Source organism: Egretta garzetta, unplaced genomic scaffold (assembly GCF_000687185.1).
Source record: "Egretta garzetta isolate BGI_Z169 unplaced genomic scaffold, ASM68718v1 scaffold4, whole genome shotgun sequence".
NCBI classification, from domain to species: Eukaryota; Metazoa; Chordata; class Aves; order Pelecaniformes; family Ardeidae; genus Egretta; species Egretta garzetta.
In genome coordinates this window covers 1,222,418-1,238,142 of record NW_009259329.1, presented here as the reverse complement: position 1 = coordinate 1,238,142, position 15,725 = coordinate 1,222,418, and the positions used below count along the sequence as shown (strand labels likewise).

General features: G+C 42.4%; 1 protein-coding gene across 4 annotated transcripts in view; it reads right to left on the bottom strand.

Moving 5' to 3' along the window:
• KDM4B (lysine demethylase 4B) overlaps window positions 1-15,725 on the bottom strand; it is an 82,547-nt gene that overhangs the window by 19,187 nt on the left and 47,635 nt on the right. For 2 of the 4 annotated variants that reach the window (XM_035892271.1, XM_035892274.1), the window contains 4 exons: window positions 12,053-12,222; window positions 5,749-6,266; window positions 4,134-4,254; window positions 666-844 (listed from right to left, as the gene is read on the bottom strand). In XM_035892271.1, the coding sequence (XP_035748164.1) occupies window positions 666-844; window positions 4,134-4,254; window positions 5,749-6,266; window positions 12,053-12,222 (988 nt within the window). The remainder of the gene's footprint in view (window positions 1-665; window positions 845-4,133; window positions 4,255-5,748; window positions 6,267-12,052; window positions 12,223-15,725) is intronic. The other 2 variants (XM_035892272.1, XM_035892273.1) reach the window with 2 other exon arrangements.

Here is a 15,725-nt window from a genome sequence, read left to right as displayed (position 1 = left end):
CCCTACAACCATTATACGACACCATCCAGCAATCAGAACAGATATTTTATTTTCAGTCTGTATAATAAATCAAGAGATTTTACTGAAGGGGGAGGTGGGTTCTGCTTTTCTCAGAAAAAGCTTCCAACACATATATATGCCTCTAAGGCACATATTACTAGTGGACACACAAAGCCAGATTTGGTTCTATAATCATGCAAGAACGAATCAATACACAACTGGGCAAATAACTAATTCATCTGATAAATTTTGCCTTTCCGCTCATGACATATCCCCAAGCATATTGGTACTTTCCAAAAAATGATGTATGTGATTACTCAGGGATTTTTTTATTTTGCTGCTTGTTTGCCTATATTCAGAAGTCCGGGCCGTATCCAAACAAGGGCAATCACACGCCCAATATGGCACCGTTTCCCTGCATGAAAGTGTTTGCAGTGCAAAGCTCTTTATGTGCGATCTGAAAAAATGGAAGCAGAGAAAGCCAGAGAAGCCAGGAAAGATAACAGAAAAGGCTCCATCCACTGCCTCTGCGCTATCCAAACACGCTGCTTTGGTGTGCACATTTGTATGAGTCTTCTTTGTAAAGGTCTGCACCATAACTTAAGCAGTAGCCACCACTCAGTACCCACCACTGACACGTCCATCTGAGCAGGATCGGGAATTACCTGGTTATAGGGGTAGAAGAGGGTACAGACAGCACAGTACGGCTCACTCAGGGCAGCAGCTGCATTGAATTTTCTTTCAGCTGGGAAATTATGTGCTTTATTCTTCCACTGGAGGGAAAGTAAAGATTTCAAAGCCTCTGGGTCACTCATATCTTCCTCCCCAGAAAATGGAAACGTTTCTAGAAAGAAAAAAAATCCCAACACAACGGACAGTCAGTAGAGGCAACACGCAGCAAGGTAGGGTTAAACAGCTGATGTTTCAACAACACAAGAAGTTCAATACATAAAAACATTCAACTCATCCCTGGTTCCTCATGTATGTATGCCTCAAATACTTCCTTAAATGGATATAATCTCCACTTTATGGGTAGGACAGCAAAGACAGAGACACCACAATGACCTAATGGAACTGGTCACGAGGAAGAAGAAAGAAAAGAATCTGGATTTACTGCCTTCGTACTTCTCTCCACTTTCTAACTGTGGAAAACTACAACATCCTTTTAATGAAGCCAAGTTCAAAATGCAAGTGCAAAGAAATCCCCCTTTCCTTTGGCCAGCTGGGAGCTGCATTCTCTGGAAGACACGCAGCAGTTTGTGCTGGTTTAGTTATGCCAGCTCCCAGTTCCTGCCAGTCAGCACCATGTCTGTTTGAACCTTCCTGAAGCACATCCCCTACCTGTCTCTGCAAACACAAATCTTGGCCTTGAGGTACCCTGGGTTCAAGTTGTTGTTGTACTTTCGGCAGCTGCTTCACCGCTACTTCCATCAAGCGCACACCACTAAGCCTTCAATTTGCATTCACCACCACCTTTTCTCCTGCCAGAGCTCAGATAGGTACTGCTTGTGCTAATTAGTTTGCTAATTCTTTGGTTTTACAAAACCTTTAACAGGCCCTTGGCATTTTATCATTAAACCACAGCAGAATCCATTTGTGTCAGTTCGGGGGGGGTCCAAGTTTCTTACCATTCCTTATTAAGGAATTTTGAGTCACTAGAAGTGTTGAAGAAATTTTCCACACAAGGCTAAGTGTAAATCACTCGCTGCATTCTCAATCTGCAAAGTTTCCAAAAGAAAGCTTTGGCCAGGGGAACTCAAAAACATCTTAGTGGAACATTATCCCCGGAGCTCCGCGCATTAAACCAAATTGTTCACTGCTTCACTGTTAATTACTGGAAATAGGCAGTTACTGTGCTGCTCCCAACAAGCCTAAGCCTCCTCCCCATTTCCACCTCCCTTTTAAGGTTTTCAGACTCTTAGGTTACCAGAAAGGGTAAAAGGAACTTGTAGTAAAACACTAATGGCTAAGTTTACATCTCAGATTTTAAACGTTCCCCCAAACTAATCTGATATGTATTTGCCAGACAACGTAGGAAATTTTATTGTGTTTAATTAATCCTTTTTTTGAGATGACAAACACTGTCTGTGTATCTCTGTCACGCTTCAAACAAGGGTGACTTCCTGGAAAGTGCCTTTGCTTTCTTACTGTATTTTTATCTTGGACTACAAGTGGTATCCACAGGCTAACAATAATTGCTGATACCATCGCCTTTTCCACAACACTGCGTAAGATTCTGCTGGAAAGGGAGACAAACGGGATCAGCCCTACCGGTGGGCGAGTTAGGGCTTCCTTCCCAGAGGAAGGCACTGCTCATGCCAGGAGCCGGCTGCAAGTTCAGCGTGTGTCAGACCAGAGCTGGCCCTCATACCAAACGGGTTCACAAGGACGTGTTCTACAGTCCTAACTTCAGCTAAACGCGCCGACGTGTCCACGCCTCGTGTACGGCACAGACAAAATTTAAAAAGACCGGTGACCTCGGGTATGCAGATCGATACTTTAAAGATGTCTTAACTTCCAAAGTCGAGCTCACCACTTACCTTTTAAGAACTCAAGCACCTTTACTGACATTTTAAGACATGAGCCAAACCCCAAACTACGTGTTTCTCCGAATTTTAGTCAAAGCACATCAAGAGACAGGCAAGGATTTATGATACCAGTGAAATCAATGAAACCGGCACCATAATCCAGAGTGACAGACAGAGAGAAAAAAGGAAATGACTGTTGTATGTTATCACCACCGTCACTCATCCCAGGATGGATTCTAGGTGAGACGCCACACTCAGGATGGCTCCCACATTTCAAGTTATACTCAAGTAGAAAAGGCTAACAATTTGTCTCAACTGAATCTTAGTGTAGCATATGCATTCCTTTAATTTACATGCTCATTCTTTCTCACTGCAGCCTCCAGATCATCCTTACACGTTAGCCCTGAAAAAGCAAGGAGTGCAGATTGCTGCTTCTATTCCCTGGCGGGGAAGAGAGGAATCTGTTTGATCAGATTTTGCCCAACAGTGCTGTAAATCAGTCCCCAAGAAATGCCAGCTTTCACAGAAAGTTGCTCCTGAGTCAGCCAGCAAAAGTCCCTGTACACCATCCAAAAAGTCAAAACAGTGAAAAGAATCTGGCTAATGAGGATCCTTCAGCACAAAGTTTGTTGCAAGGTCTCACACCAAAACAAGATAACTAGTCTCGACTGCCTTTCAACACCTTCACTCCGCATTACACATATGCAAGACATCAAATGCATCATCCTTGGTAAGGAAATGGAGCTATGTATGTGCAGAATATCCCCTTCCTACACGAAGTTTCTCTAAAATCAATGGATATATTCTCTGAAGGAAAGTAAACAGGAAAGAAGTTGTCCTTTGAACATAAAGTTTTAAGTACCTTGAAAGCAGGGACTGCCAACTACACCTTCACGTACCTGCCCCAGCATGCAAAAGCTTCTTACTGTGGACTTTTCTATATTCTGAGTACTTTATAATGTGGGCAAGACCCAGAAGTGGCAAATTACACCACACAACAGAAGGGAGAGGTAAGAGTATTTTTATTTTTATTTTTTTTGCCCCTTGGTCCAGGCTGTTATGGCATTCCCAGTGACTGGAATGTGGGAAAAGGAAAAATCAGCGATGTACAGTTAAGCACTGAGACACTTTCTAATTATCATTTCTGGATCTGCCAAGAAAAGCTGGACCCCAACATTCACATGAATTAAAAAGCCAAGCAAGAAGTTAAATTTACTTTCCCCATACACATAACAGCAGACCTAACCTCCACCACCCTCCGAGGTGAACAGATCACATTTTAATGCAATATCCAAGAAGGAGCTTTTTACTTTAAGATGTTATTTTCCGTGAACTATATTTTTTTTTTCCCTTTACCCAAAATGCTGCCTCACTCTGCAGCCAGCAAAATATTTTTCTTGGCAGAAAAAAGGATGGGAGGTGAGAAGGGACACCTCCCACGGATGAATTTTGTTTCAAGCTGGGTTATCAAAATGGGAACATGCTGCATTTTCTAACGGTTAAGTGTAACACAAAAAGTTTGAGGCCATCCAGTTACATTAATGGCTCCAGCAATTCTTCAGATCAGACAAGACACACAAGTGTTCTTAATGCTCGCGCACTCACCCTCATCACTCGAGGTCTCCTGTTTAACCACCGACAACGGGGAGCGGGTTGGTGGTTTGCCCAGTGGATGACGACGACTCTTTTTTATCTCCATCTTCATTTTTGAAAAAGCAGAAGCAGTCTGTAACAAACCAGAACAAGCTAGATGGGAACCCCAAAATACACAGGTAAGCAAAGGAGTACAGGACAACAGAGGCAGAATCCATGTCATAAAGAGCTCTTGAGCTTACACAGCAAACTTTTCACTGCCTTTTGGCTGCAATCAATTAAGCCACTCAAGCCAATTACCATAGGAGATAAAGCCAATGCTATCTCTTAAGATGCCGGGTAAAGGCAAACTACAGCGTTTTCTTAAAATCAGCACAGCTTCAAGTTGGCCAATTCCAATAGCTTCTGAAAAGCCTGGTCAGTCACACAAACAGCTAGGAACCCCAGCACGAAAATTATGCAGAGCATGTAGGACCAGTAACATTTTACTAGACCATTACAGTGCATTTTAGGACAACTGTATTTGTATTGTGCTGTACCCCCTGCCCTGTGCACCATCCACCGTTGTAAATACCACGTGGATCCTAATCACAGGGGCTCACAGACCCCTTTGGTGACGGGCACTGAACACGTTACAGGTGAGTTACTCGGCACTAAAAATCGACAGTGCCATGTGCTTTGGTTCACAAACACAGAGCAGCAGCAGTGCTACAGCATGATGAATGAAATCCAAGTACATCCCATGTTACAGGGGAGTGAGCAGAGATGAAGGGACTTAGAGCAGCCCATCACAGCACAGCACTTTTTTTCCTCTCTAGTCTGCAGCCATTATCTTGGAAAAATTTCCATGAAAGGTACACTAATTGTGCCACGCCGGTATGGCAATGCACATTTCCCCCTATCCTATTCTAACAGCGTTTTGCCATTCCCTTGGCTCTTTCAGCCGCATCATGCAGGAAAATAGAGCTATGTAATATTGCTCTGACTTGCTGCTAATTCCTGAACATTTCCCTCCTTCCTCTTTTGGAAACCGTCCCCAGGAAAGCACACTCCAAGGAAAAGAGATGCCTGTGACAGATTACATGCTAGGAACAGTATTGGCCATGAAAAAGTTTTCTGCCAACTTGTCCAATTCTAAATCTCATGAGGGAAAAGATCCCCTAGGCCACACTATAGAGCAGGCCATCACCTGGAGGCAGAAAGCACAATGCTATCAGCTGGAGAAGTCAGAAACAAAAATGTTGGTGTGATGAAAGTTCCCCTTGGGATTGTTTGGGTTTACTACGCTCAGAACTGTTGCTCTGCTTGTGCTGGGTCTTCCTGCCTAGTGCTTGGGATGATCATTTCGGTATTACCTGTACTATTCGTAGCAGGAAAAGAGATTCTCTGCTTCATCTTTTGAAGACACCAACAAGTTTGATAAATCAGCCAGCACCAGTGCAGTGAGGGACTGAACTGTGAGAAAATAATCAGCCTCTTGGGCAAAAGCACTCTGTGGCTCTCCCAACATGGCACTATTCCACTGGAAGCTCAGGCACAATTCGGGACTCCTCTCATTCCAAGGTTAGTCCTCAACTTGTTGCTTACAGCTAGCAAATCTTACAGCCACCTCCTTGCTCACGCATACCTGTGAATCACTGACCTCTGTACCAACCTCTGTGTTTTCTGTTTCTGCATTCTCCTCCTCCTTCACAGGGATTTCCACAGGGACCGTCTGTTCCCGCCAACTTGGACTCTTTTGCGTGGCAAACTGCTCAAACGCCTGCTGGCAGGACATGCGCTCCTTGTCAAACACCACCTTTTTGGTCCGTGGAACGACATAAAGCATGGGAATAATCGGCCGAGGTTTAAAGTCATCTTCCTCAACTGGTGCCTCCGAGGGCTGGATAATGTTCAGGGGAGCTGGGGTCAAGCTCTTTTCTGCTGTGGACGATGTTGGTGCCGCTGGGGGTACCGGTGGCCGTGCTGCTGGCGCCTCGTCCTCCGCCAGCTGCTGCTGCGGGGCGGGCGGTGGTGGCAGCGGTGGCTGCTGCTGCTGCAGAGGAGGCTGAGGTGTTTGCAGATGGTGGTGGTGATGATGGAAAAGGTGCTTCTTTTTCCTCTCACCTTTCACTTTCGGAGGACGGGCCTTTACTTTGCAGTCACCTGGTTCAAGGTAATAAACAACGTTTAGCTTCATATGCCAAGATTTCTGGGCATTTTGTATTTTTCTCCTTTCATCAAAAAGCTCCAATGCTGGGCTAACATAATACATGATGGTAGTGTCCTTCCTTTCAAACAGGCAGGCTGAAGGCTGTAGACATATTCAGCTGTACTTCAGCACCGACTTAGAGAAGCCCACTTTAGACTGGTGTCATTTCTACAGACTATTGAATTCTTGACTGGAACAGAAAGTCTGCCAAAATGAATGTTGCCTGGACAGAAAATAACTAAACCCCTAAGAAACTGGACAGTGTGCCAAAACCCATGTCATATATTGCATTAGCCTTGACTCTGTATTTCAAGTTTTCTGTATCAGCCGTCTCCGAAGTGGGGTGTACAAAACCATCCACTGGGGTGCAGGAAGAAAATATTTCTGTACCATTACTAAATAAAATAAAATGTATTTTTAAAATAGTATTTTATCTTTAGTTCATCCTTTTAAAAAAGTCTATTTTTGTGTACATTTTATAATGTACATAATACTTCAGCACAGTAAGACACATATAGATTTTATAAATATACATATGTCGGGATATGTGCTCAAAATTTTTTTAGCTGATAAGGGGGCGCAATCAAAAAAGTTCGGAGACCACCATTCTACATCACCAGCTTGCCCTAACCTCTGGCCCACCCCCATTTACTGCTCCCTCTGTTTGCAAGCATAGCTCTTATCTGAGTATTACTGTGTGTCAATGCACCCAAGAGCCCTAGGAAATGAAGAATTGAACAAAGATACCTGAATCATTATTACCGAAAGATTTCTACTATAAGGTCTTTTAAAAAGATGCCTTTAAAGCATAAATCAAGTTCAGCATTGAACTAAGCCTATTAGAGACACCATGCCAGCGCTGGTTACTTAGATATCCTTCCTAACACTTGCTCCATTTGTCCTTGTTTCTCCAAGCTTACTGTCATTCATCTTATCTGCATGGTGTTGCAGGGCTCTTAAATGGCTGTGACAACAAAAACACTTCTTGAACAGCTAGACATCTCAATATTTTTACCAGAAGCAGCAACGACCCATAAAAGTCTTTCCCTCCTATCTTCCCAATATAACTCCGTTAAAGGATCCACACAGTCTGATTTTACAGCAGTAATTAAAACTCCTACCGGCCATTGAGCAAGTGTCTCTAAGTTAGGACAGGAAATACCTTCACATCTCGCCTTATTGCATCTAAAATTACCTATGTTCTCTTTGCCCAACTCTTCCCCCACTTCATGACCAAAGTTATCGGTTCACTCTGGAAAATAAATAATAGATGCTCCACAGACAGACGCCAGTGCTCAACTGATTTCATAAGAGGTTGTTTTTCACCTGCAGATGCTACGACTGGGTGACTCAGCCGCAAAAGGTCTCACTAACAGGATGGGGAGGAGGCCAGATGACAACGAAGGACAGAGAATTCACCCTAATAACGATGCTTCACCCGTCCCAGACTCCTCCATTTAAGGACTAAACCAAAGCTGACCAACCAAACCTCGTAAACAGAAAATCAGATAAACTATCACCCAGTAACGAGGTATCTGCGGGAGGCAGGGTTTGAAAAGAGAAGGTGAATAATCCCACAAGATGATAAAGTGCTAAAAGCCCTGCTGAAATCTTCTAGGGGATACCGCAACCTCGACACTTCCCAGAAGCCTGGTCTGATGACTTTATTTACACTAATTTATAAAAATGGGAACAAGGCCAGCCCAAATCGTTATTATTGTTCTTGTGCAGGCAGTCCCTCAGATAAACTGGTTTGTTCTATCACAGAGAAAGGAATATTGAATTTCCTTAGAGAAACAAACATATTGAATGAAAGGCAAATTGGATTTTTCCCCGGTTGCACAAAACCAGATCATATTTACTCTCTATACACTCGAAGAATTCTCTACCCAACAACAAAACAAATGCCATTCACCAGTTTTATTGACTTCTAAATGGGTAATTTGACAGCAGCTGGCATGTAGAACTTTGTTTAAAAGTTTTTGCATTAAGATGAACAAACTAGTTTGCAAGTGAATCTAGAAGATCAGAAGCCAGGAAAAAGTGAGGTAAAAACTAGAGGCTCTGCCTGGCTGTCATGAATACTTCTAGAAAGGGAAGAAAGGCACAAGAGCTGATACACATGGACAACCGTAGCATGACCATGGCTTTTCACGGTGGGAAGGCTTGCTTGTCAAGAGATAATTTGAAATACTGAGTTCACTAAAGTTGCGGGTATACAATACCTTTGAGGGGAAATCGAACCACTTACATAGGACCATTCGGTATAGCTTTGGGCATTGAGATTATAAAAAGCTGCTACAAGAGTAGGGACTTCATCTGCTAGAGTGGTATCTCCTGATACTGGGCCAAGACAATTAGAAATGGACTTCAGCATCAGTAAGTTAGCCACAACTTTAGATAAATAATTTGTATCATCAACAGTTCAAAAAGTAACTGTAAATTAGACTTACTAATCTAGCAGAAGCACAAGCAGAGAGAGAAGACGAAACTAAACATGGGAGAAAGCACAAGTTTGCCAGTGGATCCCTCTACTACAGCACTGCATCCTTCAAGACGTCTCTGTGTGTGCAATAGTTAATTCAAAGGTTTTTCTTCAATCCACGTGGGAGACCGTGTGGTAGACGAAATCATCACAGACTATTCTACCACCCTGCAGTTCCTCCTAATAACAGAGTTCACATTTTCACTTAAACAGCATTACTTACTTCTAGGAAGAGGATATTATTTTAAAGCAATCCCTACGCGCTCAGTGTTTACATCCTGCACATCACCTCTGCTAACAGAATACGTGAACATGACTGATATGAGAACAGAAAGCAGAAATGGTAGGAAAACACCTTCTACTTCCTTCTAGGGGTTGTGTCTGCTCGGTTGTTATCAGAACTTCAGACGGCACATACTACAAATATGTAGATGGCCACCGCGACTGTTAGCAGATTTCTGAAAAGGCTCTGTTTTCTCTACATGATGCTAAGGAAGGTCCACAAAGTCTCCAGGACAAACCCTTGTGCTATGACATTGTTTCATGATAATCCTCCCGTCACATGGAACAGTCTCATCTCTGAATGAATTTGCCAGCTTAAGCAACACAGAAGAAAAATCAGTGAGAGGCGAGCTACTTGGCTAATGGCCCATTCTTGAGATCTTGCCTGAAGTAAAATCACGCAGCAAATGGTCATCTAAAAATCAGTTTTGCAACAATTTGTTCTTATATACAGCTAACAGCAGAAAAGTTTTCAGTTCTGGTTTACTGGCATCTTCATCCCAGTATTACTCCATGTAATTATGTACTTAGTTTACAATTGCAACACCCAAGAGGATATGTGGGAATGCCATTTAATGAAATGTGGTAGAAAATAACCCACAACTATTTTGCAGTTAGGCATCACACAGCTGCTTCTCACATTATTTTTTAAAAAAAAAAAAAAAAATTCCTCCTGTAAGATACATGGTTTGTAGCCCAAGTCTGCAGGACTCTGACCAGGCACAGCATCGCAGATAACACCCTGCCGACTCGCCGGATGTATTTATGCTGCTTCTAAATGCATTAATAGCAACATAATAAATTATGAATATAAAGCTGAGTCATAAAAACCAAAAGAAAACACCACCTTAAGGTATCTGGGTCAGAAAGCCTGAAAACCTCAAGTTATTAATACTCAGCTAGTCCAAATAACCAACATGAAACCTAAGACCTACTTTGAAACTACCAAGGATTACTTTGAAACCTCATTCTTCCTCCTTCTCAAGGTCATCTTTTCTGAAGTAAGGAAGAAATCAAGCCAAATTAAAACCAGAGGAGAAGAAAAAGCGAAGGCGGGGGGGAAGCTAATTGCCATGAGCGGGGCCATCCAAACAGATGCTATTTTCTTTTTCAAGATGAAACTGTAAGACACTTGTGAGAGGTAATGCTGACACAGGATGTAGAAAACTAGAGAATTCAGTGGCATTTCATTGCGATATTGCATTAAAGAAACTTAAGTATTTGCTACCAGCCACACCGAGCACAAGGCCCCTCAGAAACTGCGAAGCAAACAGCCAGTTCTAGCGATGCTTTCTGCAATGGTGCTGAAAAGAAGTTTTCCCCCTCCTGTGCTAACAGTTAAAGAGCTCTTAACATGTGGTTTAAGTGTATAATTTGGAACCTATTCGGCTAGAACAGTCTCTTTATTGTTCCTCTGCCATTCTAAGCATCCCGGCTCTGTCCTTGTCACTTAGCTCTTGTCTCCGAAGGGATATCAGCATCTTCGGGCCATTTATTGCAAGCATCAACTGTTAAACTTGTACAAGAGCTAAGAGCACACAATTTAACACGCTGCTGACACTGTCAAGCTTAGGGCAATAGGAATTAACTGTCTGCTCTGTGCTCCTCCTGCTCTGTACGACAGTGATTTTCAAACTCCTTATTTCCCATGAAAAGAGAAAATATGCTGTCTAGCTAAGAGACTCTGGAACCGAACAAAGACCGCAATTCTGTTCCCAGAGCTTCCACAGATTTCCTTTAAGATCATTATCAAGGCTCTCTAAAGAGTTTGCAGCATCAGTTTTCTCCAAATGCTAAACAAATAATGGATCTATACAATATATGAAAATTAATTCACCACAGTGCTTACGAGATGCTCGAGAGTACCTCAAAGAGAGGGTGCATCATAGACACATCAACCACTTAACCACGCACGTCAGGGGAAAAAAAGCAGCTTACTCCCAGCAAAAATTGCAACCTTTCATACACAGCCAAGAAAAAAAAAAGAAAAAAAAAAAAAAATCACAAAAAAAGCCTCCAGCAAGATGGCTGAAGGTCAGGCCTTTGGACTAACGATGTGCACAACAAACACGTCACACAAAAGAACCCAAACCAAGACAGTCTCTGGTTTTGCAACAGGCCTTCGGTTGTATTTTGCCTTAAGTCATGCTGCATTCCAACAGGCAGATTCAAAGAATTTTACAGACACCATTTCTTACAGGAGGACTATAGTATTAAAAAAATATCACGGCCACTGTATAGATGGGTCAATGAGCAGAGAAAGGTTAAGTGACTTATCAGAGGCTGCACAAAGATTTAGCCACAGCTTTGTGGAAAACAGCTCTGTTGTTTTATCAGCTCCTATTCCTCTTTGCCTTCTCCTAAACAGTTTGGAACCTGTGCTTTTATGCAGAAGAAATCATAAAGGACTGGGAGTTGCCATGGACAACTTCAGCCATTCAAACAAAGCTGAAAAACTTCCCTCCTACAGCTAGGCTTGAAGAAAACCAAACCTAAAACTTGCACTCATGCAGCAGCTGTGGATCCCACACAACCTAAGGCTGACTTTTCTCACAGTCTCTGTAAGAAATGGGGAGGAAGGGAAAGGGGAAAAGACTAATTGCACAAGGGAGCGCACAAATCATTCCTTTTCGGAGTAGTACACAAAATATATTTACTTGTTTCTCTATGAAATATTTAAAAATATTCCTCCCCTAATATATATTTTTACAAACCTGTAATAGTTTTGGCAGAAATTTCAAGCCCTGCCAAGAAAGCTATTTGGACTGAATCCTTAAAGAGCAGGAAAAATCAATTGCTGCTGTAAATGATGGTGTATTTCAGTGAGCATAGATTTAATATTGGGAAAGACTCCACTGGTATTTCAACAGAAATAAACAACAGCAGACAAGTTATTTACAAATGTGCTTTAGCGAGATCGCTTGCCCCAGTTCTTCACTGAAGTGATCTGCCATCAGTGAGCAGGGCCCTCACCTTCTCCCTCAATCACTTTGCTTCTCTCCTCTTCCTCTAGATCGGGCCCTCTTTTCAGCTCCTCTTTTACTTTCACATCTTCCAAGGCAGTTTCAATAGCCATGACATCCCCGAGAGACTTCTGATCCTCTGTTTTATGTCTTCTGGGTTGACTTCTTTTTCTGTGAGACCTAGAAGTACAGAAGCATCATATAAAAGAACAGCCTTCAATATATAAAACGATCACCGACTTAAAAAGCTGAATACAAAACAAAAGGATCTTCTTTGGAGAGAAAACACAAGGTAGCTAACAATAGCTACAGGGCAAAACATATCTGAAAGGAAACAGATGAACCCTGCATAGCCCAACATTGAAGATGCATTCACAGGAGCCATTAATTGTCTGGGTTTCTTGAAGAGCTTTTTCCCACCATTACTAATGTAAGCTCATGAGCTGCAGTTAAAATCATTTTAATTATATTTTAAATCTGTTTTGCTTGTATTTCAAAATATAAATGAAAACTTGTTATAAATCTTCCTTTCATCCTCTGCCTCCATTCCATCATTTCTTTTCATTCTGTACGTGCTTCCCTTTGGCAAACTGCTGGAAGCCTGCAAAGCACCATTTTCCAGCTCTGAAACATTACCCAGCACTGCTAGTTTCTAAAAACACAGTCTAATGAATGCTTATAGCATAATCAATAGGCAGTCTATGATTTTTCAGTAGTATAATTCACAGGGTCCAAGGCCTATGAAGAAGTCTAACTAAAAAAAGTGCCTATTAATATGATCAGACTGATACAAACAAGCCAGTAGTGATGCTGTTCTTCTTAAAGAGTCAACGCCACTAAGACAAAGCGATTACAGTAGTCACGATGCAAAGAGAAATGCAAATTCTGACAGTCAGAATAATGCATTTTGGTTAGGAAGCACATTAGGAGCCAAGCACCCCCACAGCCACTTGCTCACTCCCCACCTCCCCAGGGGGACAGGGAGGAAGAACAAGAGCCAGAAAACGTGTCGGTTGAGACAAAGTTTAATAGGTGAAGGAAAGAGGAAAGAATAAAAACAGAAATAAAAAAGCAAAGGAAATCCACTCACCCGCTGCCACAGGCAGACCAATGCCCAGCCAGTCTCCAAACAAGAGCCACCATGGAACCCAACCCCCCCGCTGCTTCTCTCTCTACCCTACATTTTATCACTCCGCCTGAGGTTACACGATATGGAGTATCCCTGTGGCCACTTTGGGTCAGCTGTCCCAGCAGTGTCCCCTCCCAAACTCTTCCCCACCCCCAGCCTAGTCACTGGGTGGGGGGCAAAGTGGGGAAAAAAAAATAAAAGCCTTGACAGTGTGCAAGCACCGTTGAGCAACAGCCCCATCAATAGCCACCACACGGGTGCCTTCGCAGCACTGTTGTAGCCCCAAGTCCCAAACACAGCCCCTCGGGCTGCTATGAAGAAAGTTAACTCCATCCCAGCCAGACCCAGTACCTTTTTTTTTTTTTTTACAGGATCTATCAAATAGCTGCTTGAATTTTGGGTTTAAGTCTAACAAGCTCTCTTTTTCCAAAAGAGGCTAATTCAGAGATCTGCAATTTTTACACCATTTTTAGCACATAGAGACTTTTTGTGAAAGCAGCATCTTCCATATGGCCTCCCTGTTCTAGGCCCCTGCATCTACCATCACCTAACAAACTGTAAAACACAATCACACCGCATTCATCGGCCCAAAACTCCAAAAAAACCTGAGATTCAGCTTCCTCAGAGCCCAGAAACTCAGCTGCTAATTAGATTTGGAATATGCGGAAGTTAAGAGCCCTTCATCGGGTAACCAACAAAGAAGGAAGAAGAAAAATTCAACCTGCAATGAACGATTAATAGAAAATAAAGTTAATCTATATGCACGGTAATTTATAATTGCTAGACTCTAACCATATGGTAGCCCTCCGAGTATAGACGTTAACTTCGCACCCGCAAGACACTCATTAGCAGGAACACACAGCTGAACCCAGAAGGATCAACTTTTCTCTTCACCCATATTCTAAGTACACACCACCTTCTCCGTGGGGGAGAAGCAAGGTGGGAGGAGGAGATAAACCTGTAAGGCTTTTCCGTTGCAGCTGGAACTTTCCATAGTTGGTGAAGAAAGCACGGGAGTAGAATCGAGCGTTACAAGCTATTTTTAGTGAAGTGTGTTTTATTCCCGCGGTGTAGAAATGCCAGGCAAAAATTAAATCACAAAGCTTTATACTCACAGGAGATAAAAGAGATCTTTTTGCAGTGCTCTTCTCACTCTGAAGTTGTGGGAAAATGAAGAGAGGCAGAAAGCACTTCATTTAAAGAAACTGTGCTTCCACAACTACAAGCTGAAGGCTGTACATTTCCAGAAGTGAAGACGTTCTGTATCTGACATAATTCACATACCAGAAATGGGCTTTTTGTGGACTAAAACAGTCTCTTGCTGAAGCCATAAAGTAAACAAAGTTGAGTTTTTCAAGGTAACTAAGTATGAATGACCTTAGAGAAGAAATAACATATCTCTCTGCAGAGTTTAAAAGCTACATTTTCCAAGAGAGTTGGCAAGAAAGCAGCATTTGTATCCTTTGAAGAACAGATCACAAAGTGACTTAAATTAAGCAGATACAACTGTGAAGAGGTTTGGGCAGAGGTGAATCCCGTTCTTCCAGTAAAGTCTATCCTGCTGAGAAAAGTCAGTCTTCAAGTAAAATTATGTCTTTCCAAGACGTAAGCATAGGAGAGAGACTACTGCTAAGCAGTATTCAACAGCTTCAAAACTGCTTCTGGATAATACTGAAATAATCTAAGAAACAATGAATAGATAAGGGGAAAAAGGTACCTGGATCCTTTGCAAAAGCTCAGGTTGAGAGAGAGGCGCCTCCTCTAAGCAATAGGCTCAAAGAGAGAAAATAATCCTTGGTGTTCATATAGTACCTTACAGTATGCAAACAGCACAAATGTCTAAGTAACCCTTAATAGCCACAGGCAGTAAAGACATTCCCAGTTTCCAGAGGTGGAAGAGAAGAGATCCAAGGACCCACTGGACTTCAGACAGTCACTGCCCACAGAGCACAAATTGCAACTTCTGACTCTCAGACCACACTGCTTTTCCTGAAGGTCACTCTAGAAGGAACAGCTGAAACATTGTAGGAATATAACCTCTGGAGTGGAGCAACATTGCAGAGGTCAGTTATCTGCATCTATTTATCTATTTATGTATTTTGGAGCATGGATTTAATGGGGAACACACCATCCCATTTCAGCATTTGTAAAATAACAGGCACATCATTACATGTAGAAAAGGCAACGAGACCACCAGCCCAAAGCAACACCAGGTGACTGAAAACTCCTGGAAGGCAGTAAAGACCAGCACTAGAGAGAGAGAGACTCTTCCTAGTAGGTTATCTTTTTCTTTGCTAGAATGTCTAAATAAATCAGCTATGATCAAATTATTAGGGCAATAGTTTTTAAACTGTTGCTCGAAGTCCCTAGCAAAGATGGCCCCAGAAACCTAAAGTCTATTTAAAGCTTTCTTCCTGGATTTCAAAGAAGTGATATTGGAACCGAAATTCCAAGCAGAGTATCACATCTGGATGAAGAAGTACAATTTCCAGAGCCTGCCAACACTCACACCAGAAATTCAACAAAAATGAGAGCAGAAAGAAGGAAGCTTGGT